This window comes from Leucopleurus acutus (assembly GCF_964270905.1).
Source record: "Leucopleurus acutus genome assembly, chromosome: 1".
Classification (NCBI taxonomy): Eukaryota; Metazoa; Chordata; class Mammalia; order Artiodactyla; family Delphinidae; genus Leucopleurus; species Leucopleurus acutus.
In genome coordinates this window covers 199,900,708-199,927,005 of record NC_139142.1, presented here as the reverse complement: position 1 = coordinate 199,927,005, position 26,298 = coordinate 199,900,708, and the positions used below count along the sequence as shown (strand labels likewise).

General features: G+C 40.5%; 1 protein-coding gene across 11 annotated transcripts in view; it reads right to left on the bottom strand.

Moving 5' to 3' along the window:
• The window catches only part of CACNB2 (calcium voltage-gated channel auxiliary subunit beta 2), a gene marked incomplete at both ends in the record, with an annotated part of 400,287 nt that overhangs the window by 127,268 nt on the left and 246,721 nt on the right, over window positions 1-26,298 (bottom strand). For 9 of the 11 annotated variants that reach the window (XM_082844966.1, XM_082844972.1, XM_082844969.1 and 6 more), the window contains one exon: window positions 7,100-7,219. In XM_082844966.1, coding sequence (XP_082701092.1) covers window positions 7,100-7,219 — 120 coding nt within the window. Of the gene's footprint in view, window positions 1-7,099; window positions 7,220-8,263; window positions 8,333-26,298 lie in introns of those variants that run through there. The other 2 variants (XM_082844971.1, XM_082844967.1) reach the window with 1 other exon arrangement.

Below are 26,298 nucleotides of genomic sequence, written 5' to 3'. Positions count from 1 at the left end.
GAACTGATAGAGATGCCGTAAAAAGGAAGATGTGAGATACTAACACTAGGGAGACAGACTTAATGTGATGATGAAGCAGTGAGAAGGACTAGATGGTAAAAGGAAAGATGGCAGTGGTTTAAAACTCGTTATGGATGTGAAGCTCTCTATTCAAAAGGAGCGCTTACACAGAAGTCCCAATATGTCAAAAAAGAAAAAAAAAAGGAGAGAGCTGTTTTGTCTGCATCTAGGAAGAATGCACCAGAACTCGAGCTGCTGGACAGCCCTCTGCCTCTGTAGCAGCTCCCAAGAATCCACCAGTTTGAAAACCAAAGGCATGCCTCCAACGATAAAAGCCAGAAGGTCAAGGGTGGTGCATTTGGCTGGATGAACTTCCACACTTTGGTGGAGGGAAACAGTGGAAGATATTGAAAAGGAGCAACCAGAGAGGTAGTAGAAACAGGCTTATGTTGTAGCCAGGACCTGCCCGACAAAACTGACTCAGTGGAGAAGAAAAACCCTGAGACCAGTGTGAGCAAGAGCCAGCCAGCCTGCTGGGGGATGAGAGACCACCCAGAGGAAAAGGAGCCACCCAAGCTGACAGCTGCCAACCTACAGACACGGGCAAGAGTCCCTCCCAGACGAGCCAGTCACCAGCTCACCCGCCAGCTGGCCAGTGATGCGCGGAAGAACATCGTGACCTAAGCCACTCAACAGAGAGCAGTTTGTTCTGATGTAAAAGACAGTACAGGAATTGATGCTGTAGGTACCGCATGATCGTAACTGCTCTAGAGGATTTCAAAAAGCTCTTCTTTTTCCTCTTCTGCCTTTCAAATTGGCTATCACGAACAGTGATCACTCAGCAAGTGTTGTCAGTACTGTGTTATTACTATTATTGTCAATTAACACTGGAGATGGGTGGAATTACAGCGCCAGCGTATATGACTGTACGTACCCAGTCATATTTATGAGTTACGCAGGAGCCTAACGGGTGCACAGGGCTTTCACCTACTTTTGCTTTCGTACAGGTAGAAAAAAATGCAACCTAAGTTAATATGTATATCAACAGTAAACGAACTCACGATGTTGGAAATTAGATATATTTTGCCAATTTTCTAGCTGTATTTGGAAGGTAGTTGCTATGAGCAAAAGAGGGCTGACAGTGTTTCAATGCAAAAATTAAGAGACATTAAAATCAACACTGGGAAAATAATTTGAGCCTAAAATATTTTCCAAAGAATGTCTCCCATACTTCATGTTTTTGGTGATGAGACCTCTCTGCTGGATTTTATTTCTTACCAATCAAATGTGTTATTTTTCCCCCTATGTGTACAGTACGTGATAAGAGAGTATGTGATACAGGCATATATACACACTTCTCTCCTACCCTCCCCCCCCGTGATTTTCCCAGTAAGATTCATTTTTAAAAACATGGCTAATGTTTCTTGAAATAAAAAAGTCATGTTTGGGTTGAAGGTGGATAACCACATTCCTGTTTCTTCTTTCTTCTGCAAAGGCCAGGTAGGGGAATATTTCCAACTGGGTAGGATTCTCCCAGTGTCTAAGGCATTTATGGACTAAGGTAATATGAGAAACATTTCTTTCCTCTTTTATAGTACGTTTATTGATAAATGTGGGGAATAAAAACATGGTCAACTGAACAAATGCTTCCTCCTGAAAGTTTTTTTTTTTTTTAAAGTCTAAACCCATAGATGCAAAGAACAAAAAATGAGACGGGAGTAGACAAAAACGTAGGGTAGAGAAAACAATAGGCAGTGGCAATTCACAGAGTAGAAAGAGTGAAAACTAAAGCATCTGGAGACTGTGGACTCGTCTGGGGACACCAATCAGATGAAAAGAAAAGCTCCCCCCCCACCGCTACCCTATAAAAGACCAGCAGTCCAGAAGCTTCCGGTCAGCTGAATGTCATGCTCTTAATCATGAATGGATAACCCCAAGTCAAACTTTTGAAGAAAGTCTCCAGATGTAAGAATAAAATCCAACTAAAAAGTTTAAAAAACACTGACAGTACAGAAAAATCTTTAAAAGATAATCTTAAGAGATAGAAAATAATCATAGCCATGGAATAAGGACAAGAAGCTATAAAAAGGGAGACAAGAGGAAAGTTCTTGGGAATTAGACATTTTCAAAAATAAAAATTTCAATAGGTAGGTTAAAAGTGGAGAAGAACTCGATGACTAGAACAAAAGGGCAGAGGGACGGTAGGGAAACGTGAGTAGAGAAGAAAACTCTAATCAGACACGTGAAAAACTAGAGAACCAGAAAAAAGAGGAAAGAACGGGAGAAGAAATGATCAAAACCAAATAAAGAGACAAATAAACAAATAACACACTTTCCAGAAGTGAAGCGACTGGCCCTTCACACTGGTTCACACGAAGAGCCGGGCACAAGAAATAATAAGCCTCACACCAAGGCGAGAGTTCAAAATTCCAAGGGAAGAACAGTTCTCAAAATGTTAGAGAAAATTATACAGAAATCGAGCTCAGAGACAGAAAGAATGACACGGGCAATCACAACAGCAGTGCTGGATGCCAGAAGAAAACAAAACAATGCCTTTAAAATTCGGAAGAAAAACGCTTTTCATACATCAATACTATATCCAGCCAAACTAGCAAGCAAATGTGAGGCTACAATAAAGACATCTTCCAGTTGGTACCGTCTCAGAAAAGTAACCTTCCTCTGGAAGGTTCCATGTTTTCTGGCTGCTGAGCCTTTCCTAATGTTAGCCATTACTCACATTACTTATCAGGCCTTCCCTCTCCTCCACTCCCCACTTTCTACTTTACAAGCTAAACTCCATCCTGGAAGGTATAGTTCGAAGCCGTCACCACCTCCAGGAAGGATTTTCTGTTTCTGCCAGAAGGGGGCAGTCTATTCCTCTGGAGACTCACAGACCTCTTTACTCCCCTAAAACACTTCTCCTCTGCTTCTGATTAGTGTGATTTAAGGCCACGACTTTTCTCCCTAAACAAATACTAGAAGTTTTCTACAGCAAAATATCTGCCTGTTTTTTTCTTGTGGCTCTGGTCTTGCAATGCCTTCCCTACTCACCAACTGTGACTAATACACTTTCTTCAATATAGTAGACATTTACTAATAAGAGAGCAATTGACTTAAAATTTAACATTAATCCATTCTGCTAAGAATACCACACCGAACCCATTTCATCTCTGCTCCAATGCCTTCCACTTCCAGATTTCCCAACTCAGAGTCTCTGCACGTAGGGCAGGAAGGATCATTTTTGGGGAGTGAAAAGGGAAAGAAAAAAAAAATTCTTTCAATTGAAAAAAAAATGATCTTAGGAACCAGCAACATCCATGCAAAAATGTGTACATGAATGTATGTAAGAGCATTATCCACAATAGCTTAAAAACGGAAACAACCCAAACGTCCACCAGCTGATAAATGGAGAAATAAAATGGGATCTATACAGACGATGGAATATTACTCGACAAGGAAAAGGAATGGAGTACCAATACATGCTGTAACAGGAGTGAACACTGAAAATGTTACATAAGTGAAAGCAGCCAATCACAGCAGACCTCCTATTGCATGATTTCATTTACATGCAATAACGAGAACAGACAAATCTATAAAGACAGAAAAGTCGAGTAGTGGTTGCCTAGGGCTGCGGTGTGTGGGGAGAATGGGACATGACCACTAATTTAGAACACGGGACTTCTTTAGGGGACAATGAAAGTTTTCTAAAGGTGGCTATAGCGATGGCTGCACCATGCTAAATATTCTAAAAACCATTGAATTGTACACTTGAGTTTTTAAAAAATTTTATTTATTTATTTAATTTTGTCTGCTCCGGGTCTTAATTGCTGCACTAGTTGTGGCACGTGGGCTTCTTAGTCGTGGTATGCGTGCGGGATCTATTTCCCCAACCAGGGATAGAACCTGGGCCCCCTGGATTGGGAGCACAGAGTCTTAACCACTCGACCATCAGGGAAGTCCCACATTGTACACTTTAAATGAGTGAACTATATCTCAATAAACCTGTTCTAATAAAAAGATCAATGTGGGAATAAACTAAATTCCTATATTATTTGTGTTTAAGACAATATCATTTGTGTTTAAGAGCACTAGCTTAAATAGGGCAGGCTTTGCAAAGTACGGCAAACCTGAACAAGATCAAAATGTGCATCTGGGATCAGAAAACACCAAGTTGAAGAACAAGGTCATATCAGTTACTTGCCTCAGAATAAATATTTAATCTGTTCACTGTAGAGTTTACTAGTTTAAGAGAAGCCATACTAAAGCAGTAGTGAAAACTATTGGGTTTTATGGGAATCACAGACGGCCTGGTTATATAACCTTACGTAGGTCACGTAATTGCAAAAGGTATTTTCTCTAGTTTCACTCCTTGCCAATCACCTTATTTCATGGGCATATTCTTGGCAATTAATGGATAATATATTTCATATTTACAGAGTGCCAGGATCTGAAAGCACTGTTGAGGTTTATTCCAGGTATTTGCACACACTTAGGGCACATGACCTGCAGGGTTGGTAAGTTAAAGCACCCACTTAGAAAGGCTTCCTGTTTGAGGGATACTATCATAGTTACAAAACAAATGTAGAAAACGTTTTGAGTCTTCCAAAATGAATGGAAAAAGTGTTTGAAAGTCTCTTAAAAGTAAACAATGATTTCGTATATTTTTGAACTTTAAGGTTTCATTTTGAAAGACGTCCCACAAAGGCACAATGATCTACTGGTGGAGGAGAGGAGAGTAAAAACAGCCTAATGAATGGCCCATCTACAATCCTTCTTTTGTATGCCTCTTCAAAGATATCAGAATTAAGAAATCAGGCCTACCAAACCATGATTTTAACTAAAAGTAAACTTAAATCCTACTCTCTGTATCTTCTTTCAGAACATATTCCAATTCTCACTCATCCTAGTGTAACAACTCATTTGAATACATCAGAGGTTTAAGATGTGGGCCTAATTTTAAAGAAGAAAAATGGATGTAGGTAAACTATTTTCATTAAACATACGCTATAGCCCTTCAATTATTTTGCCTTTGTTTTAAATTCTCTTCATTTTCTTTCATCTCTACTTCACTTGTAACTATAAGCTTTTTAGTCTGTATGACAAATAACACGAATCTGGTTTGATTTAGGAACAATATTATGATCCACACTGGGTTGAAAAATATTTAAAAGTTCTATGCAGCTGTGTCACTGAACTCAGAACTTATAGCAGTGAGAGACAAAAATGCACCGATCAGATAACTGAAGACTTTGTGGTTTGTGAAAAGCAAACCTACAAGACACTGGGTTGGATGATGATGTGATATGAGCCTGTGAAACTGTTTAATTTTGGTATGTGAAAAAATCACAATGAACGAGTGCAAATAGAACACTCTTATTTCTGGAATACAGACTCATTTATTTTTCTTGACTTTTCTTTTCACCCAGGTGCAAAATATAGAGTGTAGAATTCAGATTCTAAATTGCAACTTATATTAGCTACACCGCAAATTTGGGGCAATTAACTTCACTAGTCACGCATTCATTATTTAATTTCAACTTCATAATTTTTCTATTGCAGTAAGAACATTTAACAAGAACTTTATCCCCTTAACAATTTCTAAATGTAGATTGTGAACTGCAGGCACAATGTTGTACAGGAGATCTCTAGGACTTAATCATCTTACATAACTGAAACTTTCTCTCCATGGAATAGCAGCTCCCCATCTCCTCCTCTAGCCCCGGGCAACCACCATCCTGCTCTCTGCTTCTAGGAGTCTGACTACTTAAGATACGTCATGTCAGTGGAATCATAAAGTGTCTGTCCTTCTGTGATTTGCCCTCCACTTTCATCCATATTGTCACAGCATAATGTTTTAAATGGTTCACTTGGGTAGGGCAGATTAGCTGGTAGCAACTGGGCCACACCTTGCTTTATCAGTTCCCTGCCTCTGCCCTTTATGAATCCTCTCACAGTCAAGACTGTGTCGCACCTGGAGATGACTTCCCTGCTCGCTGAGGTGAGAACATTGTTTTGATGTCCAGAAGTCCTGCTTTTCTTTTTAAAAGTCAAGGTCTCCTGGCAGCTCCTCTGCAAACTACTATGGCAGCTGGGCTACAGGTCACATGCATATTACATAATGGCAGTCCATGCGTTCAAACGAGCATCTCCAAGCCACCATTCCCATAGCAACACACAGAGATTTTACTCATCTCAGAGATGAAGCAGCCAGCAGAAGTATTCTAATGTTAGTTACCCTCGATTTTCTTTCTTTCTTTTTTTTTTTTAGCAAGATCAACACGGCACTTTTTTCGAAGCAGTCATTTTTTCAAAAGAAAACCGATGAAGACTGTGTTAAAATATGTTCACTTAAAAGTTACCGAGTTACCACACACACCAAGGCCCTTTGAACATGAACAACAGTTGATGCTTTAGAAATAGCTGCTATTTGAACGAATGCATGGGGAAAAGAATCCAAGTCATGGCCATTAGTGAAATGAAACAGTCTCAGCTGAATTCTGTACTTCTATGTTTCATATGTCTTTTCCACCCCCCCCCCCTTCCATATATATGCACTTTGTTACTGTGGGATGGAGAAGAAAGTGCTCCAAGGGAACAATTTTAATGAATAAAATCCTTTCTTGCTTTATTTTTGAAAAGCATAATGCAATCCATTTTGTAAATATAAGAAAAATGCCATCATAAAACACCTAGGGAGTAAAATTTGGGAGAAAAATTGTTGCCTAAGAGAATAAACATTAGCTTGAAGAATGTCTGTTTTTCTGAGCAGAGAAATGGTTTCCTGAAAAAACTGAAGTAAAATCCTTTTGATATTAGAAGGAGTTTTTCCTCTTTGCATATTCAGGGATCCTTTCTGAGTGTCTAAATAAACCATCCACCCACGGAAACAAGTTGCCTGGATTATAAAACAACATAAAAGGCAAGACCACCCATATATCACACTGCCTTTCTCTGTCAAGGGAAGAAAGTACATTCCATTTCTTGTACCTCTCTTCCGCCAGAGAGACCACATGTGCACTTCAGGAGGAACTGCCACAGGTGGCCCATCACGGACCCAGCACGACATGCAAAGAGCCTGGCGGAGAACGGAGGGGTTTACCTTTGCTTTCTCCAGCTGGGCCTGGGCCTGTCGTCGTGCTTCTCTGCGCACCGTCTCCCGATCTTCCTCCAAAGAAACATCTGAATCAGAGGGACGGCTGGTGTAGGAGTCTGCCGAACCCTGGAGAGGGAAATCGACCTTTTAAAAGAGATTGCATAGGGCTTCCCTGGTGGCGCAGTGGTTGAGAGTCCCCCTGCTGATGCAGGGGACACAGGTTCGTGCCCAGGTCCGGGAGGATCCCACATGCCGCGGAGCGGCCGGGCCCGTGGGCCGCTGAGCCTGCGCATCCGGAGCCTGTGCTCCGCAACGGGAGAGGCCACAGCAGTGAGAGGCCCGCGTACCGCAAAAAATAAATAAATAACTAAATAAAAGAGATTGCATCTATGAGGTTTGCAATGGTCACGTCTCACTGACACGGCAGTCAGCTTCCTAGACTGTGCTATCCATTCCTGAAAAGAGGAGAAAATAATCCACCTGGTGGCAAACCAGCTCCACACATGGTGCTCTGGTCTGCAGACCACGCACTAGGAGAGCTGTGCCTTCCAAATTACCATTCCTTCCCAAACCTATGGGCCAGTTAGCAGCCTTTCAGGAAGCCAGAACAAGTTCTTTGTATCATCAAACCAGCTCTGTGCTGCAGTGCACCGTAGGGCACAGGCGGGCTTCAAGGAGAGCTTCAAGAACAGTCTACAGCTACAGCAAGAATTTCCAATTAGAAAGAAGACAGGCTAATAAAACATACAGGAAAGTCGAGCGAGTTACCAACTTGAACTCTCTGAAATGTCACTACCATAGATGTCACCCACTTTCATCTTAAGCATCCTTTTGTACCTACCTCCGTATTCACCTGATACCTCCTCTGACAAACCTGTAATGCAATAGCCGCCAGCTTCCCTCAGTCTTTAAGCAACACATTGTTTTTCAATCCCTTTAAATAGATATTTCATCAAAGCTGTCTACGGAAAACACCTGCCCGGGAGAGCTCCTAGGGCAATAAATCACAGCATAGGAAAAGGAGCTCGGAGGATCAGAGGACTCTCTCCCGTTCCCTCTCCAGCAATCAACATATTACTCATCACGGGCGCCCCGGACAATCCTCACTGTACCAGCAGCAGAAACAACGACAAAATAACGTCTCCCCTCAACGAAAGCCCTGGAGCTTACAGAGATGTCCGAATTCTTCAGCCTTCCTCCCTTGGCGCGTTTCAGAAGCCTGACCCAGGTGGCCTTCATCAGCCAGACAGCGCCCTTCTCGTCCGCAGCTGCAGCCCCGGGCACCGATCCTCAGTGCGCGCTGAGCCCCGCAGAACCCCTTCTCTGTTCCCGTCCATGCTCTGGGCAAACCCCTCCTCTCCGTCCCTTTCTGCCTCCGGGGCTTTCACTTCCTAGCCCGGAGGACTCCAGTCCAAGGAGATTCTTGTTTTCCCATTCCAGCCAGTGGGGAGGGGAAACAAACACTCGAATGATTTCGATTGCTTTAAAGATAACACTTCAAGTGCATCCAAAGGCATCAACTCGTCCTAAACTTCATGCATCTTATTACCCTATTCTCTTCCCGACTCTTGGATCGTTAAAAGACATCAGTTGTAAGAGAGCCTTTAAAACACACACACACACACACACACACACACACACACAAACCAACCTAGTGCAAAACGTATGCAGTGACATTTGCAAGTGCAAAGGTCAAGCCTTATCTTCAGAGATCTGGAGGGGGAGGGCGGAGGACGCGCTCACCGCACTGGGCATGCTCCGTGTGTAGCCTTTTTACGCAGACGCTCACATCACATGGTTAGTCTCTGTCAGATTGCCATTTTGCATCCAAAGTGTAAACATCTGGAAAGGGCTTTTTGCTTCTATAGTAACAGGCACCTGTAATGTTTGGCGTGTTTCTATTTCAGATCATTCTCTCAGAAATAAAGTGTAATCTCTCCCTCTTTTTTTTTTTTTCATTTAAGGATCTCTTTCCATTAATCTGCTGCAGAAAGTATATCCTATGCCACTGGACAATTCGTAGATAATAAATACGATATACACTGATGGGCGACCAAAATCAAATCGTGCTCATCCCTCCTAGTATCAAGCCGCTCTTGACGGCTCTCGATTTCCTAAACAAAATGCGAGAGATCTGCCCATTGCATTAGGTCTTGAAAGTAATCACAGCGCTAAGCAATGCGTTTAACGGAGCTCAAAGTGACTTCGAACTGCTTCTGCAACTGAGAAACTACCCTTCCAAATAAAGTCACTGGAATAAATAACGGTGTGAACTGTTATCACATAATTACGAAGAAATTTCAAAGCCTGGTTGATTTATTAGGTGGCGTTAAGATTCACAGAACAATCTGGGCCAAACTCTTCTTACAAACGAAGTGACTGGGGCTTGGGAAAGAAAGTTACTTATTAATTTCCACTACTAATGGAATTACATTTTCGAAACTTTATGAAGAAGCACACACTTCCAGGTTTCTTAAAGTAAACATAAAATACCATCACTGCATTCCGAGCTACATTTGTGTTTGAGTGTCCTGGTGGGGGTTGTTTTGTAAAGTCTCATGCGAATGAAAGAAAGGATTCTTATGAAAATCTTCCTTACTTTCCCTCCCTCCCTCCCTCCCTTCCAAACCCTCCCCACCCCCATTCCTTTCATTTCTAGGCTAAGACCAATCTTCATGACTTAAACACCAGAAAATACAGTAGAATAGAGGCTTTAGAATAAATGTTGTAGATCAAATGCACCCTCATTGTGGTATCATAACATAAATCAATCAATAGATTACTTACCTTGTTATCAAGTGAATGTAAAATGCATGAGGAATAGGAAATGCATTGCAAGTTTTTCATTCTAGTACAATTCACAAGGGAGACAGGGGTTTTTCTACACCAACACACAGGCTAGGGGATTCCTAATTTTCCCAGAGGGTTTCCTATAGCAGGGATAGCACAGCAGAAAATTACCATGAAGCATGATTATATCCCATAAAAGACATCAGGCCGCGTAGTCACAAGTGCCGGCATTTTAAACCCAGTCACCCTGTCACAGGATCAGGTCATGCCTCAGTGAAGATACAAAGTTTCTGTCATTAAGAAGCCCATAATGAGAGGAAGAGAGTAACACACACACACACACACACACACAATTGTGTGTGATCTCATTCCCTTTTGAACAAAATAAGCTTTAAAAAATCCTTTGCTCATAATCAGATGTAGCTTTTAATTACACGGTCATTTTGAGACCTGTTTCCAGGTTGAAATAATTAAGCAGTTTAAGAGCCCCTCTCCACTGAGTTTTGGCAATGATCTTTTTTTTTCTTATAATTTTTTAAACATCTTTATAGGAGTATAATCGCTTTACAATGGTGTGTTAGTTTCTGCTTTATAACAGCAATGATCTTTTGAATACTTGCAACAATATATTAACCTTTGACAATATGATGTGTGACTTCAACTGATGTCCATGTGACTTTCATTCCTTGGATATGTGAAGTACACACTTTCCAACTACTTTTCATTGTAGAAGTTACATGTATCCATTACAGGACAAGAGACACACAGATAACATTTACTTTAAATTCTCCCATCCAAAGAGAGTCACTATTAAATGGTAGCGCTGTTTAGCTTCCAGAGTTCTTGCATTTTTGAAAGTCACCCTTCCAAACGTGTGCCTTACAATTAATCCCCTTCCTTCCGGGAGTGTGGATTTATGCAGTCAGAAGTGGCGTATCTAATTAAGCTTTTGCCTTTGGTACCATATGGACTTTCTGGGTCATTCTGACTCAAGTAGCCTTCAATCAGGAAGAGCTGGCAGTCACTTCTGTAAATCCAGAAAAGGTTAGCACAAGATGTACCCCTGATCTCTCGGGTTCCTGCAATATGATTAGCTGAACTTTTGTAGTATTTGTCCTGGCAGGTACATCACAGATGTCCTTTTCCACATCTTAATATTCTCATTCCTCATCATGCAGTTCTAAAGTGCAACCTGCAGCTAATGTCTACCAATAGCTCACCTGGGCTCATTTATTTTTATCCTCAGGAGTCTCACTCCAAGTTGTGTTCTTTGCTTACTGGAGACTTTAGTTAATTGGATTAACTGATGCTTCTATCTATTATTCAGTTTCTGGCGTTTTCCAATTTATGCCAAATATTTACACACAAAGCATCAAGCTTTTCCTTTAACACTTTTTTTTGTAGTTATAATGTTTGCTTTTTTCATGCTGTTCTCTACTGTTTCAATCATGTCTATTTCCAGGACGGTTTTTCTTGAATGTTCTGGTACTTCCTCTCAGCCTACTGAGGACCACCATCTTGGATCCCAAGTGGGTCATCCGTTTCTGTAGGAACTCTTCGTATGAAGCCTGAAGCAATGCTCTTGGGCAAGATCAGTTTCTCATAGTATCCCAAGGCTACCTCCGTTTTAGACAAAGCTGTGTCCCATCCAAAATACTCAAGACTTCAAAGGTATAGGACTCATGCATAAGACTCCTCGTGTACAGGACTATGCTAAGTTCAAAAATGACACGGGCTATTCAGATGAAGCCCATTTTCATTAATATTGTATACTCTGGTTTGCCAATGTCACAAGATTACTATTCAAATCCATTCAATCGCGAAAATCTCAGATGCGACTGGCCCGCCATTTGGCGAAACTTGAAAATATCAACAGAGGTGACGGTGATAAATCTATCACCATCCCTGTTGTGGGGATGGTGTTCATCCAAGTTCATCCCTGTTACGATTAAGTAAAAGCTAAAACATTAGCTTCAATTTTCTCAAGAGCATAGGAAAATCTGTAAACTTTGTGTAAGTTTCATAAGCACTGGTGAAGAGATTAAATTTTGCCCCGAAACTAAAGCAAACCAAACCGAACAAAAACACACACCACGTGCATCTATTCAGTACTTACTAATTTGGAACCATAAGTGCTATAACTGTAAGTTAAATGCTGGGGCTATGACTTAGTTTCCATCATGAAGCTTGATATTCTAGTGAAGAAGACCAATTAAAATAATTATCAGAAAAATAATTACAGCTGAGAAAACAGTGAACAGGCTGAGACGAGAAAATGATGATGGGAAGATGCTACTTTAGCTGGGAAGACAAGATGATCATCTGAGATGATATTTAAGCTGAAATATCCCAAAAGATAAAGAAAAAACAAGTTAGCCTTTGGATGTGCTGAGAAAAGCAAGACAGGAAAAGGGAATGGAATATGCTAAGGCCCCGAGGACAAGGAATGCTTCGCAGTTTGAGGAAATGAACAGAGATCAGTGAGGCGAACGTGCTATCTTGCAGGTGTGCTTATTTAAGCCTTCTCTCCTTTCCCTTCTTTTTCTCTCTGCAGGTGACACACCTGGAATATGTATTCTGGGAATCCTTTTCATTTATGTGGCATCACCTCACAGAAAAACTCCTTATCCATGTTTGATTTTCTTAATTAGGAGCGGTATTTAAGTTGTCAGTAAATTCCACATTATTGGGAAAATCCTGTCTTCTGAGGTTTAAACACAGTTCTCTGAATTTCTTCCTTCTAAATCCAGGGCTATCTCTTAAAGGCTAATATCGGTATATTTTTGAGATTGTTCTATATTACATTAATTCGAGCAATCAATTTATTAAGGCTAGACTATGTAGACAAGTGATAATAACTGCTAATTTTTAATGAATGCTTACACTGTACTGGGCACGGTGCTGATTCACCAGTGTTACATAATTTAATAACTAATTTTCTCCACTTTTCACTGATGAAGAAACTGACATAGAGAAGTTAAGTTACCTGAGTGAGGTTACAAAGCTAAAAATCGATGGGGGTAGGAATTAACCTTCAGCAATCTGAATTTAAGTTCCACGCATGCATCAGTTCAGAAAATTAAAAGCCAGAACAAATCCCTACACGCAACTGATGTTTCTGTTAATCAAAACCATTTTTCTTTCTTTTTTTTAAATTGAAGTATAGTTGATTTACAATGTTGTGTTAGTTTCAGGTGTCCGGCAAAGTGATTCAGTTTATTTATACACACACACACACACACACACACACACACTATATATATATATATATATATATATATATATATATTCATTTTCAGATTCTTTTCCAGTACAAGTTATTACAAGATATTGAATATAGTTCCCTGTGCTATAGAAAACATCTTTTTCTGTCTGCCAGGCACACGTATAAACTTTTCTAAAGGTCGTAATGTGTCACGATGACTCCCAAGTTCTCACCTCTATCTCTGCTGAGCTTGGCACCCTCCCCCTCCCTTCCCTTCTGCCTGTCCCCGTCCCTTCCCCATCCCCTCACTCACCCCCCACACATATGCATCTTCACAGATTCTCAAATTTTATCTTCCTCAAAGGCACAATGAAGGTGCAATGAACCAGACAGTCTCTCATTCATCAGTGTAACACAGTTTTGTGAAAAGCTGCCTGATATCCTGAAATTTTCCTCATTCAGAATATCTCAGTTGTAAAGCATTCTTTTTTTACTTATCTGCAATGGAACGCAGGTAAGTAGAATAGGAAAACAATGGAAGTCAAGAAAGCAGGTATTTAAGTTTTCCCCTTTTCCCTGAAAATGAGCATAACTTTGGCAAGCTGGCCTTCAGCAGCCTCTTTGGTAGCTACTCCGGCCTGAAGCTGGCTGGAATTCAAGGGTCTTCTGACTAATCTTTCAGTGCAATAGGAACAGTTGCTAGTTTTCAGCACTGAAACTAAAGTTACTACACAGTAGAAATGATAGGTCCAAGTCTCAGAGATGTGAGTAACTTACATATTTTTAAGAGGAATATATTAAAACACCGTAATTACCAAACTATTCCTCGAATTGAGGGTATGATGGATGTTCACGTTTCGTAGAAGAGTCCAATATTTGTAAAACGTGACACTGTTAAAAAGAACCACTATGAAAAAGCTAATATTAGATGGGAAATTTAACATTATTTTGAGTTTTAGATTTCAAGCATAGGATAAATAATTTCCCTTCACAATTACAACAGTGTTTGTGTATGTTGGGGGAGTTTTTTAGCCTATGCTATATATTTACTGATGGTGACAGATTACAAGTGTTTTTTCATGCTAATATGATTTCTTAAAAATTTATTTTTCATTCATGAGAATAAAAATGAACAGGTAAGAAGAAGAAAATTAGTGGCCTGGGAGAGCTGGACTTTCTCAAAATATTGCTGAAAAAAATTAAAGGAGTGAATGAAGCCACATAGAAAATTCTGGGTATAGGAATTCATGATGGGTATGGATATAGCAAGAAACTCTGAGTGGGCATCACTACCTTTAGTCTTTCTACTGAATCATTCCACTCAGCATACACACATATTATTATTTCCCTCTGCCTACTCAATCAATGTGATACACCACATCTACAAAAGAAAAAAAACCACATGATCATCTCAACAGAAGCAGAAAAAGCATTTGACAAAATTCAACATCCATCCATGAAAAAATGTCTTACCAAAGTGGGTTTAGAGGGAACATATCTAATAAAATAATAGCTAAATAGATATAAAATAATAATAGATAAATCAATATAAATAAATAAATAATAGATAAATAAATATAAACTAATAACAGGGAAATAATAGGAAATATTAATAATAGGGAAATAACAGGAAAAATAATAATAATAGGAAAATAATAAAAGCTATTTATGACAAAACCACAGCCAATATAATGCTCAACGATGAAGACCTGAGAGCCTTCCAGCTAAAATCCAGAATAAGACAAGGATGCCCACTTTCACCACTTCTATTCAACATAGTATTGGAAGTCCTGGCCACAGCTATCAGACAAGAAAAAGAAATAAAAGGTATCCAAATTGGAAGGGAAGAGGTAAAACTGTCATTATATGCAGACGACACGATACTATTATTTCCCTCTGCCTAAGAAAACCTCCCCTGGACTTCATTTTCTCTGCCAGCTTTCACCCCATTTCTTTGCTCTCCTTTGCAGAAAAAAAAAAAAAAAAACCCTATAAGAAGTTGCCCACGCTCACTTCAGTTCTCTACGGATCTCTCTTAAGCCTACTCTCTCCCACCGCTGTCCCCAAAACTGCTCAAGGTCATCAGCAATGAATCAAATCCCAGGGTCAATTCTCAGTGCTCATCTTAACCTATTGGTAACATTGAGCCTGGTTGTTTAATATCACTCTCCACCCTTTATTCACTCACTCAAAGTTGCTTTCTCAAAGCACCCTCTCTCGGTCTTTCTCTTACCCACAGGCTGCTCCTGAGGAGTCTGCTTGGCTGGGATCTCCTCTTCCACCTCTCTCCTCCATCCTCCCGTCTCACACACAACCTCCTTCTTTCTGCTCCAACCTCACTGACGCTCCTCACAGGCACCAAGGAAAGCTCTCTCCCTAGATTTCCACACGATGATCACTTCCTTCAAGTCTTTGCTCAGGTGGCACCTTTTCAATGAAGACTTCCTCTACCATCCAATTTAAAACTGCAATCCCCACTGCCCTCCAGCATCACTCATCTCACTTACCATGTTCAACTTTTTAAAAATAGTGCTTTTACCTCCTAGTATACAATATAATTTACTTATTATGTTTATTGTTTAGTGTCTACCTCCCTCCACTAGAATATAACATCCATGAGGGCAGAGATTTTTTTTTTCTGTTTCATTTACTCATTTATCCTAAGTGCCTAGAATAGTGCCTGGCACAGAATACATGCTCTATAAACATGTGTTGAATGAATGAATAGGGTTACCAGAGAGAGAGAGAGCCTTTTCTTCCTCACATCCTAGACCCTGAAGCTATTCTGCTATACAGGGTCCTCCTTAGCATTCCTGAACATTTCTAAACATTCTTAAAACATTCCTAAATATTCCCATGTCTCTTCCTTACTAAAAAAACCCCAAAAAACAAAATAAAAAACACCAACAGCAATCTTACCCATAGTTAATGTCAATAAATATTTGCTATGATGAGTAGAAGAATAAAACAAAAACATCAGCCTGAAGATATACTTGGTATTTTATCATAAACCTCAATAAATACCAAGTTCATTAACGTAGTGTAAATGTCAACTGTCTGATGATTAAATAAACATGTTCCACAACAAGCAAGCTACTAAAAAGAAAAGTCATTACACTTAAAATGTATATAGCACCCTTCCAAGAAATGTAAGAGAGATTTTGACATTTTAAAAATGTAATTAAAGCTTATTTTCTATAAAGCGTCTTCTTTTCCCATTAATTGCACTTCTTCATTCCAGGGACTTAAATTTCCAATCCTAACACTGCTAATGACTCACTGTGTAGCCATAGGCAAGTCAGGCAAATATTCCCCAGGCTAATTCCCCCTCTGCAAAATGAGTACAGTAAATCAAAGCTACCAGAAAGAATATTCTCGAGCATTTCCTTACAGATGGTGGAAAATACATTGTAAATATGACATATTCAAATAGACTGTTTACAGACTGTTACTTCTCATACACTGCTCCTGCTGGTCCTATGAGAATAGAGTTTAAATTCACAGCAGAAAAAAAAAACGTGACTGTACATATAACTTCTAGTAAGATGGAATGTTTAAAAAATCAAGCCAGCACAGGAGGAAGATATTTCTTCAAGCAATTTTGGATCATATATTTAAAAGGAAAGCACCTATTAACTGGACAAATACACAACTCTGGAACATCTTAACAGGCTCTCTACTACTAAATAAAGATCATATCAAAAGATATGTCCAGCTGCGAGCTTTTTCTTGAGTGGCAGAACAATCAAACAATGAACCTTGGATCCTGCCTTCCAGAGAGAATTCTCCCAGGTGGCAATGAACCATCAATCCACAGACATTAAAGGACAGTCAGCACATGTATCCTCCAGGGAACCCCAGAGCTGTGAAAAGGGATATGGCTTCAGTCCTTAAAGATTTCACCCTCTAAAATTTTCTTTCCATATACATAAGTTTTTCTCATTGATACGAAACACAGTAAGAGAACAACAGACATAAGCAGACAAAGGTTATGGATACAAGATTCACAAAAAAAATCAGTTACCCACAAGCATCTGGAAAAAAATTTTCAGTCTCACTAAATTAGACACAATACCATTTCCTCATTAAACGAGTACTCTCTGCAAAGTGCCAATTCACAATGTTATGAGGACACATTACAACCAATGCTTTCACATCTTGTTCAAACCAAGTTCTTTTTGTTTGTATCTAGATATGTATCTAGACTAATATGTATCTAGGCTAATGATTTCACTTCTGGGACCTTTCTTTAAAAAATTCTTAGATTATGGTTCATAAACTTAAACTATTATACAACCTTAATAATAGCTACAGAGACTAAAGGGCATTATAGGCAAATGTTTATCATGATCGTATTTGGTAAAAAAAAAAAAAAAAGAAAGAAATTAAAAAAAACCCTGAATCATTTCTATAAATACATACATTCATGTATGTAAAAATACTAGGAGTACACAAAAATAACAGGAGATAGAGGACTAGATTCATTTTTTTTTAATTCAGGGGACTAATTTTAATTTTCTTCTGTAATGTTACCATTTTTGTGATTAGAACTAAAAAGCTCATGCTTGTTGCAATTGAAATGTCTAACAAAACACTCTGAAAATACTTTTGGTGTTGTAAAAAGAGTGTTTGCAGATTCATATTTTCCCTAATTTTTTGATTTAACCTTGATAGTTTTTTGCCTGTGGGGCAGGGAAGCAAACTTGGGATCTTCTGAAAAACTCTTGATTCAAGTCAAAAAAAAAAAAAAAAAAGAAATAGAGTTGATGCAGGAATTGTATCAGGAAAGAAACAAGAATTAAAGGCAAAATACTTCGGCGTGAAATGTTAACATTTTAAAGTATTACATTTCTCTGTAGACAATGTATTAAAATGATTATTTGAAGTCTCCACTGAAACACTGGGCTTTTCTCATATGACTGGTTAAATGATTTTTGGTACTAGGTTAGATACTTAAGCAGGCCAAATGACTCAGTAATTTGGTAATACATTATTAATATACTGCTCTAAAAGTCTAACCTTCCAGAAAGATATGACTTTGGTTCAGAGAGATTTAATATTAAAAATAGGCTACACGATCAGGGAGTTGACAGGAAAAGGACCGGTGGCGTGCAGCACTTGGTGATAAAAGCACCACAAAGTACCCTACTGACCTAAAATAGTTAATGCATCCTTTAAGCAGCTAACCTACCTTCAGGGGGTGATTTAAGAACTACAGACAATTTGGTTCATTACAAATCTATGTTTAGAAATACGCTGCAAATTTCAGATTGGTTAGCTGGAGATGTGCGGTTGGTTATATTAATATATTATTGTTAGAAAATCCGGACTCTATTCAGAATGTTTCCCAAAACACTGGACATATACAGTTGGTAAAAAGCAATTTATATAATATTTCCTGTCGCACAAATAAGAAAGCTTTTTTTTGGCCATGCTGCGTGGCTTGCAGGACCTTAGTTCCCCAGCCAGGGATTGAACCCAGGCCATAGCAGTGCAAGCCTGGAACCCTAATCACTAGGACACCAGGGAACTCCCAAGAAAGCATTTTTTTAATTGCAAATATTCAATACATGGTGTCATTCGCTGAGTGCTTGTGTCCCCCCAAATTCATATGTTGAAACTGGATCCCCAAGGTGATGGTATTAGGAGGTGGGGCTTTGGGGAGGTAAAAAATCATGAGGGTGGAGCCCTTATGAGTATGATTAGTGCCCTTGTAAAAGAGACCCCAGACAGCTCCCTTGCCCCTCTAACAAGTGAGGACACAATGAAAAGATGGCCACCTATGAACCAGGAACTAGACTCTCTGCCAGCACCTTAATCTTAGACTTCCAGCCCTGAGACCTGTGAGAAATTTCTGTTGTTCATAAGCCACTCAGTCTGTGGTATTTTGTGATCGCAGCCCGAAGGGACTAAGACACGTGGAAATACATGCTCTGCTTTAAGTTTAAAAGTATAATGAACTTCAACGATGATAAAACTTCTATCAGGCAGGGCAACACATGGCTTGACAGTTTGGTAAGAAGACAGTTTGGTAAAGGTTAGAAAAGACCTGCTGACTGCTGGCCATGCCTCTGACCCTTGACCTTTGGCCTGGTGACACTGTTTCATAGATGCTACAGCATGCTTATGCTACATGCCAGAGGCTTCTACCGTTAAAACAGACAGCAAACTTGGGCCCTCCAAGCCAAAGCTAAACCGACTCTGTCTTCCACTTCATTTAAACGACAGTCATTCAATATTGTAGACAGTTAAATATTATTATCTTCCCTCTCCAACACACACATACATTAGAATGTAATGTCCGCGAGGAGGGCAGGGATTTTTTTTTTTTTTTTTTTCACCTCTGTACCCTCGGCGCCAGTGTGTGTGAGACGAGCTGGGACCTGGGACCCTTGGCTGCAGTGCCTGCACCTGGACAGACTCCTCCTTGAGCCACAAAACACAAAGAAACGATAAGGGGCTAAAAATACCTGAGTGCATGTACAGCTGGGGCAAATTACGGACGACAAGATACGAAAAGACCAAAACGCCAACTGCCGTTCCTGAAAATCCAGGAGCAAAAAGCAGGGTGTGCAGAAGCGTGGTACCGTGCACGCCCCCTGCACACACCACCACCAAAGGGGTGGGCGAATCACCTAAGCTGCCCCTGCGGCTCAACCCCTGGGCCCGCCCCTGCCCTCACCCTTTATAAGGAACCCACTCGCCGCCCCCCCCCCCCAGGACAGAGTGAGCCAGGGAACCCGTTACTTGTCCTCACTCCCCTCTGCTGCAGCAGGAGCCCCAGTAAAGCCTTGCCTGAATTTCTTGTCTGGCCTCCTATCAATTTCTATCGATTAAGGAGGCCAAGAACCTCAGTCGGTGACATATACATCCGGGAAGAAGACAAGATTGGGGGCCTTTACATTCCAGTGAGGGAGACAGATGTGACACAGGTAAATAACACAAAAATTATTTTATGACTAGCATGTCATACAAGGTAGCTCTACATGGTCTGGGTACTAGAGACCCTGGGATTCTCTGGCCAGATGGCCATGAGCCCATTTCCCAGGACTGCCCGGGCCTCTTCTCACATTCGTCCTTCTCAGGATATACTTCCCCACCCGTGTGCGCACCCCGAAACCCAGGGGTGGCCGAGGGCAGCTGTCTGCTCAGGGGGGAGTGATGAACGGGAGATTGAACGTATAGGCTTGGCTGTCCGCTCACATCACGAACCTTGACCGAGCCCACGGGGATATGGGGCCTGTGTGCTGGCTCTCTCCCCACTGCCACGTTCCCACGAGAACTTCAAGGACAGTTCTGAACTCAGACTGGCCTCCTCAGTCATTAGAAAGGTGTGCACTCCGCTGGTCCTCTCTTGCCCCCATCCAGCAGAGGCGGTCTACCACAATGCCATGGACTTTGTTGTGTTAATATCTGGATCTTCCGCTCCTGGCTGATGACCGGTCCCTCACCCTGGTGCATACCAGGTGCTCAATAAGTTATTTTGGGTAAGTGAATACAGTGTATGTCTATCATATCAAACTCTGGGTGATACTGGGTGTTAAACAGGTACAAAGTTAGCCTCTGTGACCTCGGTAAATGTTCCAAAGACTGTTTAGCCAATAAGATCGCATCTATAGTTCCGGCCAATGGGGCATCCAATCATGGGTAAAACAACAGCTGCACCATCCCGTGGTCTGAGAAAACACAGAGGAAAGACACCAAGCAAACTCAACAAGGAATCTTCAGTGCAGAGAAAAGAGAAAACTGCAGTAAGCAGAGAGGAAACCAGTTCCTGAGGTGATAGGCATTTGCAAAGCCCATCAGGGGAGACAATCCTCCTGAAAAACCTGGCAAAATCTGGAAGATGCTAGAAGACAGGAGATCGACTGAGGCTGGGCATGGTCTTTTCCCTTTCCTTTCCTTTTCTTTTCCTTTCCTTTCTTTTCTTTTTTCTCTCTCCTCCCTCCCCTTCCCCCCTTCCTTCCTCCCTCCCTCCCTCTCTCCCTTCCCCCCTTCCTTCCTTCCTTTCCCTAAGAATTTTAGCCTTCTTTAATACGCTTTAAGAAGGCTTTAATGGCCTTCTTTAAAACACAAATTACTATCAGAGCCCCACTTTATATTATTTATACTTGTACGTAATTTTTTTTTGAGGACCATATGCTAAAAATACACGAAAGCAAACAAACAAACAAATCGAAAGCCTCACTCCATAATGGAAGTTCAATCCTTTGCAAGTCATCCTTTTGTGATGTCCATGAAGCACTAAAGAATGTTTCCACGTAGTATGCAGAGAGATGCCTGGAATGGGCAGGGCCTCTGTGCCTGAGGCCGGCAGGATTTCAGAGCACCGGGCGACCACACCACGAACGCGTGGCTGTCCATGTAAACTGTGTATGTTTCATGAAGGCCAGGCTGACTAGTATGATTCTAGCCCTCCACGTTCCAACCTCTGCAGGCAATTAAATCACAGTAAAACCAACCTCCTCTTAGGGAGGAGGGGTGCGGGCTCCTACCTGTTATTCCCGACAATGCAACCAAAGGACAGCAGCCAGCAGTATAATTTCCCCAGTGGGCACTGCCTCCGAAGATGTGGTCTTAGCAGTGAGGACTAACAGCTCTGTTGATCTCACTTCTTTCTACTTTCAGAGGACCCGCTGCTCTCATTCTCAGACTGGCTTCTGGGGGTGCTTACAAGTAAGGCCGCCCACCATGAGAGGGAAATGTGCTAATTAATATAAAATTTGGATTGCATGGAGAAAAGTCTATACATTTTCTAAAAGTGGGATTCCCCCAGGTGGGATATTATTTCTTGGCTTCCCTATTCATCTTTTCTTTAGTATCTAAAACATTAAGAATATAGCCTGATGCGTCTTCCTCTAAAAATAACCTGCAAAAATTAGTTTTTCTAATGAATCATTTCTCACTTACTTTGAAAAATAGTTGAAAGAGGAACATCCTCAAAAGAGTTCTTGACCCCCACGCAAAGAGTGAACTTTGATTTTCAGAGTTAGTTGTAATACTCAAGGGTTTTCAACCAATAAATCCTTTCCTTTTTTTGGCTAAAGCAAAGACAAAATGAAAATGTGGCTTGGTGATTCAGTCAACATTAAAATGTATATATATATTTTAAAGGAATTAGGAACACTGTTGTTCTTGAGATAAAGCTTGAACCCGACTGAATTAAAACTATAATTTTTAATTTAAAAAATTTAAAAAAATGTAAAAACACAGCTTTTTGTTTGTTTCTCTTTTTAAAATAAATCTTGAAGCTATTATGCTGAGTGAAAGAAGCCAGTCACAAAAGGGTAAGTGCTGTATGGTTCTACTTCCACGAGGTACCAACAGTAGCCACATCCACAGGGACGGAAAGTCGAATGGTGGGTGTCAAGAGCTGGGGACAAGAGGGGGTGGGGAATTCGTGTGTAGTGAATGCCATAGAATTGTACACTTAAAAAATAGTTAAAATGGAAAATTTTGTTACGTCTATTTTTACCACAATAAAAAAATTACCAAAAAACCCCCAACGTGGTTTCTGATAGGGGAATCCGCCATTAAGCTTCCAAACTTAAAAACAAAAGTGACGGAGAGCGAGAAATTCTATTAAGCCCACACATATAAGAAAGTCAGCTCCTGGGATTGACACATATACACTATAGATACTCTATAAACTAGACAACTACTGAGAACCTCCCGTAGAGCACAGGGAACTCTCTACTCGATGCTCTGTGGTGACCTAAATGGGAAGGAAACCCAAAAAAAAGGGGGGTATATGTATACGTAGAGCTGATTCATTCTGCTGCGCAGTAGAAACGAACAAAACATTGTAAAGCAACAATACTCCAATAAAAAAACAAACCCAAAAAACCCCCCCACCAAAGTCAGCTCCAGGAAAGCAAGGCCTGCTCTCTGCTTTTTTCTTCCAGGGGATTCGGAGGGGAAGGGAGGAAGGGGAGATATTTTTGTGTTTTCTAAGTTGAAGTGTGAAATTCCAATCAGCCTCCAACGGTTCCTACACTGATTCAGGAAGATTCTTACTACCAAAGTCACCGTGGCATCTAATAATTACGGTTCTGAATTAGTAATTGATCTAAAGCGTGTGCCTCAAACACATTCTGTATAAAGCAATCACACCTAGAGAAAGAAATTCTGCATGTGCTATATAATTATAAAAATCAGAGACCTTCGGGTTGTGTCAGTGTTTTAGGTAACAAATAATTTCAGCACTAAGATACCCAATTAACACTCATTCAGAATTAAAATGTTGACATATCACCAAGTATGCTGTCGTGAGTGGAGGAGAATAATTCAAATATAAAAACTGACACTTTTCAGGATTTGTACTCAGGCCTACAGGGAAGTTTACTATAATTATTGGCTGGGTTTTCTTTGTCACTGGTCCCTGTAATTTCAGCCTTCCAGGTTTCTGCACCTGCACAACCACTCCACATCCCCACTCTGCCGTGAAACACACGCGCGCGCTCTTGACCAGACCATTTCTCTAACAAGAATATCTTCCACAAGCAGGGGAAGCATCATGTCCCTGGATCCTAATTAACATAAAGACAATGACCCATTCAAACAGCCAAAAGAAAAGAGTTCAAGGATGCTGTGTATTTCATAATCATCATTTTCGTTCAGTTCCCGGATCTGGGTGGAAACTGAGACATAACATCTGAATTAGGAGCAAAGGGTGTTTGAGTTGGCAAATGTAATTTTCAGAAACCTCAAAGAAATAGCTATCTACCGAGGGACATCTATAGTACATTCCCAAATTTTATACCAGGCTCAAGGAGAAAGCATTCCACGTTTCCTCGTATAAAAATATCTTCAGGGCTCTAACCACACAGATTCTAGCAGGGACCAGCCAGCCCGCGCCTATTTTTGTTCGCCTTGTGAGCTAAGAATAATGTTCATGTTTTTAAGTAGCTAAAAAACAATCAGCGGAACAATATCTCATGACATGTGAAAATTACATGAAACTCCAAGTTCTGTGCCCATAAATAAACACTTTCTTGGCACATAATCACACTCAGTCAATTCCACATTTCCTGTGGCTGCTTTTGTGCTAGGAAAGCAAAGCTGAGTGGTTATTTCCTATCTGGCCTTTACAGAAAGCTTGTCAGCTTCTGTATTACGGGATACGCCAGGCTTAAAATTATATAGCTTGCAATAGTAGTGATACCTAATTAATCAAATTATTCTGTAATCCAATTCCTTATTTATTTTTTTTACAAGAGCAACTGAAGGGTTTATTTTTGGAGGACATCTATGTGGCACAAGAAATGTCCTGCCCTTTACAGATATTCCCTAATCGAAATTTATACTTAAACTAGCAACTTAGTACAGGTGGTTTTCAAACCAGTGACTACTTCAGTGGATGAGAAAAGAGTTTTCTTCTCCAAATCCATGTCCAAGGCATGTGGAAGCAGCTTCATGGTAGTTTTCAGCACTTTAAGAAACCAGGAAAATTAAAGCATCCTTCAGAGATACAGGCAACACCATTCATTCAGGCATTCACTATCCACATCTACTGATAATCATGTCCAGGCCCCTGAACTTCAAGGTCATCACTCAGAGCAGGGGCCCCTGTGCATCCCCACTAAAGGTCAAGGAGAACTGAATTTTCACTTGCTCACTAGCAGTATTTTGTGACAAATATTGCCTTCCATTTCCCAGTTTCAAGGAACTAGAATACTGAGGAAAAAGTTTTTGTTTGAGGTCTTCATCGATTAAAAGCTGCGTTTTCTAATTTCAATTGCCTGACATTTTCCCAGTGCACAGCTCTGAAAGCTGAATCCAAAGAGTAAACATCTCTCAGAGGATTTAGAAAATGATTCATTTAACGATGGACTTCATCCCCATTAGCACGTTGAGATTATCTTTACTTTAATAAACGTACCTTTCTCCTTTCCTGCACTGATACACAATGGGGGGTAGGGGCGAAATCACAGGACAAAATAAAAGAGAACAGGATGCATCAGAACACTCACCTCTCTATTACTTTCAGTCTCTAATATCACGGAAAGTAGGAACTGCTCCTCAGGCTACCTGTGAGACACAGCCTTTCTGTCTTTACTAAAGGACCTTTTTTAAATAAAATTTTATATTGAAGTATAGTTGATTTACAGTGTTGTGTTAATTTCTGCTGTACAGCAAAGTGACTCAATTAGACATATATATATTCTTTTTCATATTCTTTTCCATTATGGTTTATCACAGGGTATTGAATACAGTTCCCTGTGCTCTACAGTACGACCTTGTTGTTTATCCATCCTATAGATACGAGTTTGCAGCTGCTAACCCCAAACTCCCACTCCATCCCTCCCCCACACCCCCTCCCCCTTGACAACCACAAGTCTGTTTTCTATGTCTGTGAGTCCATTTCTGTTGCATAGATAAGTTCATTTGTGTCATTATTTTAGATTCCACTTATAAGTGATATCATATGGTATTTGCCTTTCTCTTTCTGACTTACTTCGCTTACGATGATCATCTCTAGGTCCATCCATGTTGCTGCAGATGGCATGATTTCACTCTTTTTTATGGCTGAGTAATATTCCATTGTATATATATATACCACTTCTTCTTTATCCATTCATCTTAAAGGAACTTTTCTTTAAGGGGCAGTGTAACAAATGTTAAATCTGATACTTCTTTGTTGGGTGGTGTTGGACAAGCTATAGAACATCTTTAAGGCTGAGTGTCTTTATATAGAAAATGGGAAGGAGACAGCACTCCAGGCAAAGAGTTGTTGTGATGCTAAATAATACTTGAAAAGGGCAGTGCGGGTGCAGAGGTGCTCAGGAACTGAGTGCCATGTAGCGCTGCTCTGTTCTTCTTGTACAGGACATGAAAGGCTAAGGGAGGTATCGAGAGCGCTAAGCACTTTACACAATAAAGAAAACCTACCTGGGTGACAAAGGATGTCCTTTGAAAGACAGCTCAGCAGTTCATGAGCTTTGACTAATTTGATATGGCCTCAGTTTTCTCTCTCAAGCCACCCCATTCTCCTTCACTCCAAACCAAGGAGACACCTCCCTTCCTTATTGATTCAGGATTAACCCCTCAGTTAAGGGTGATCTTGTGACTCTGTCTGCCCCCTGCCCCCCAGTTCTACCTGGCGTCTCTTAGCCATGGATCTTCCCCTAAGCCCTCTCTACCTTCTGGAAACCTGAGATAACATCGCGTGCTCAAGTCTTTCTCATTCATCAACTGTCCTGCTTATTAG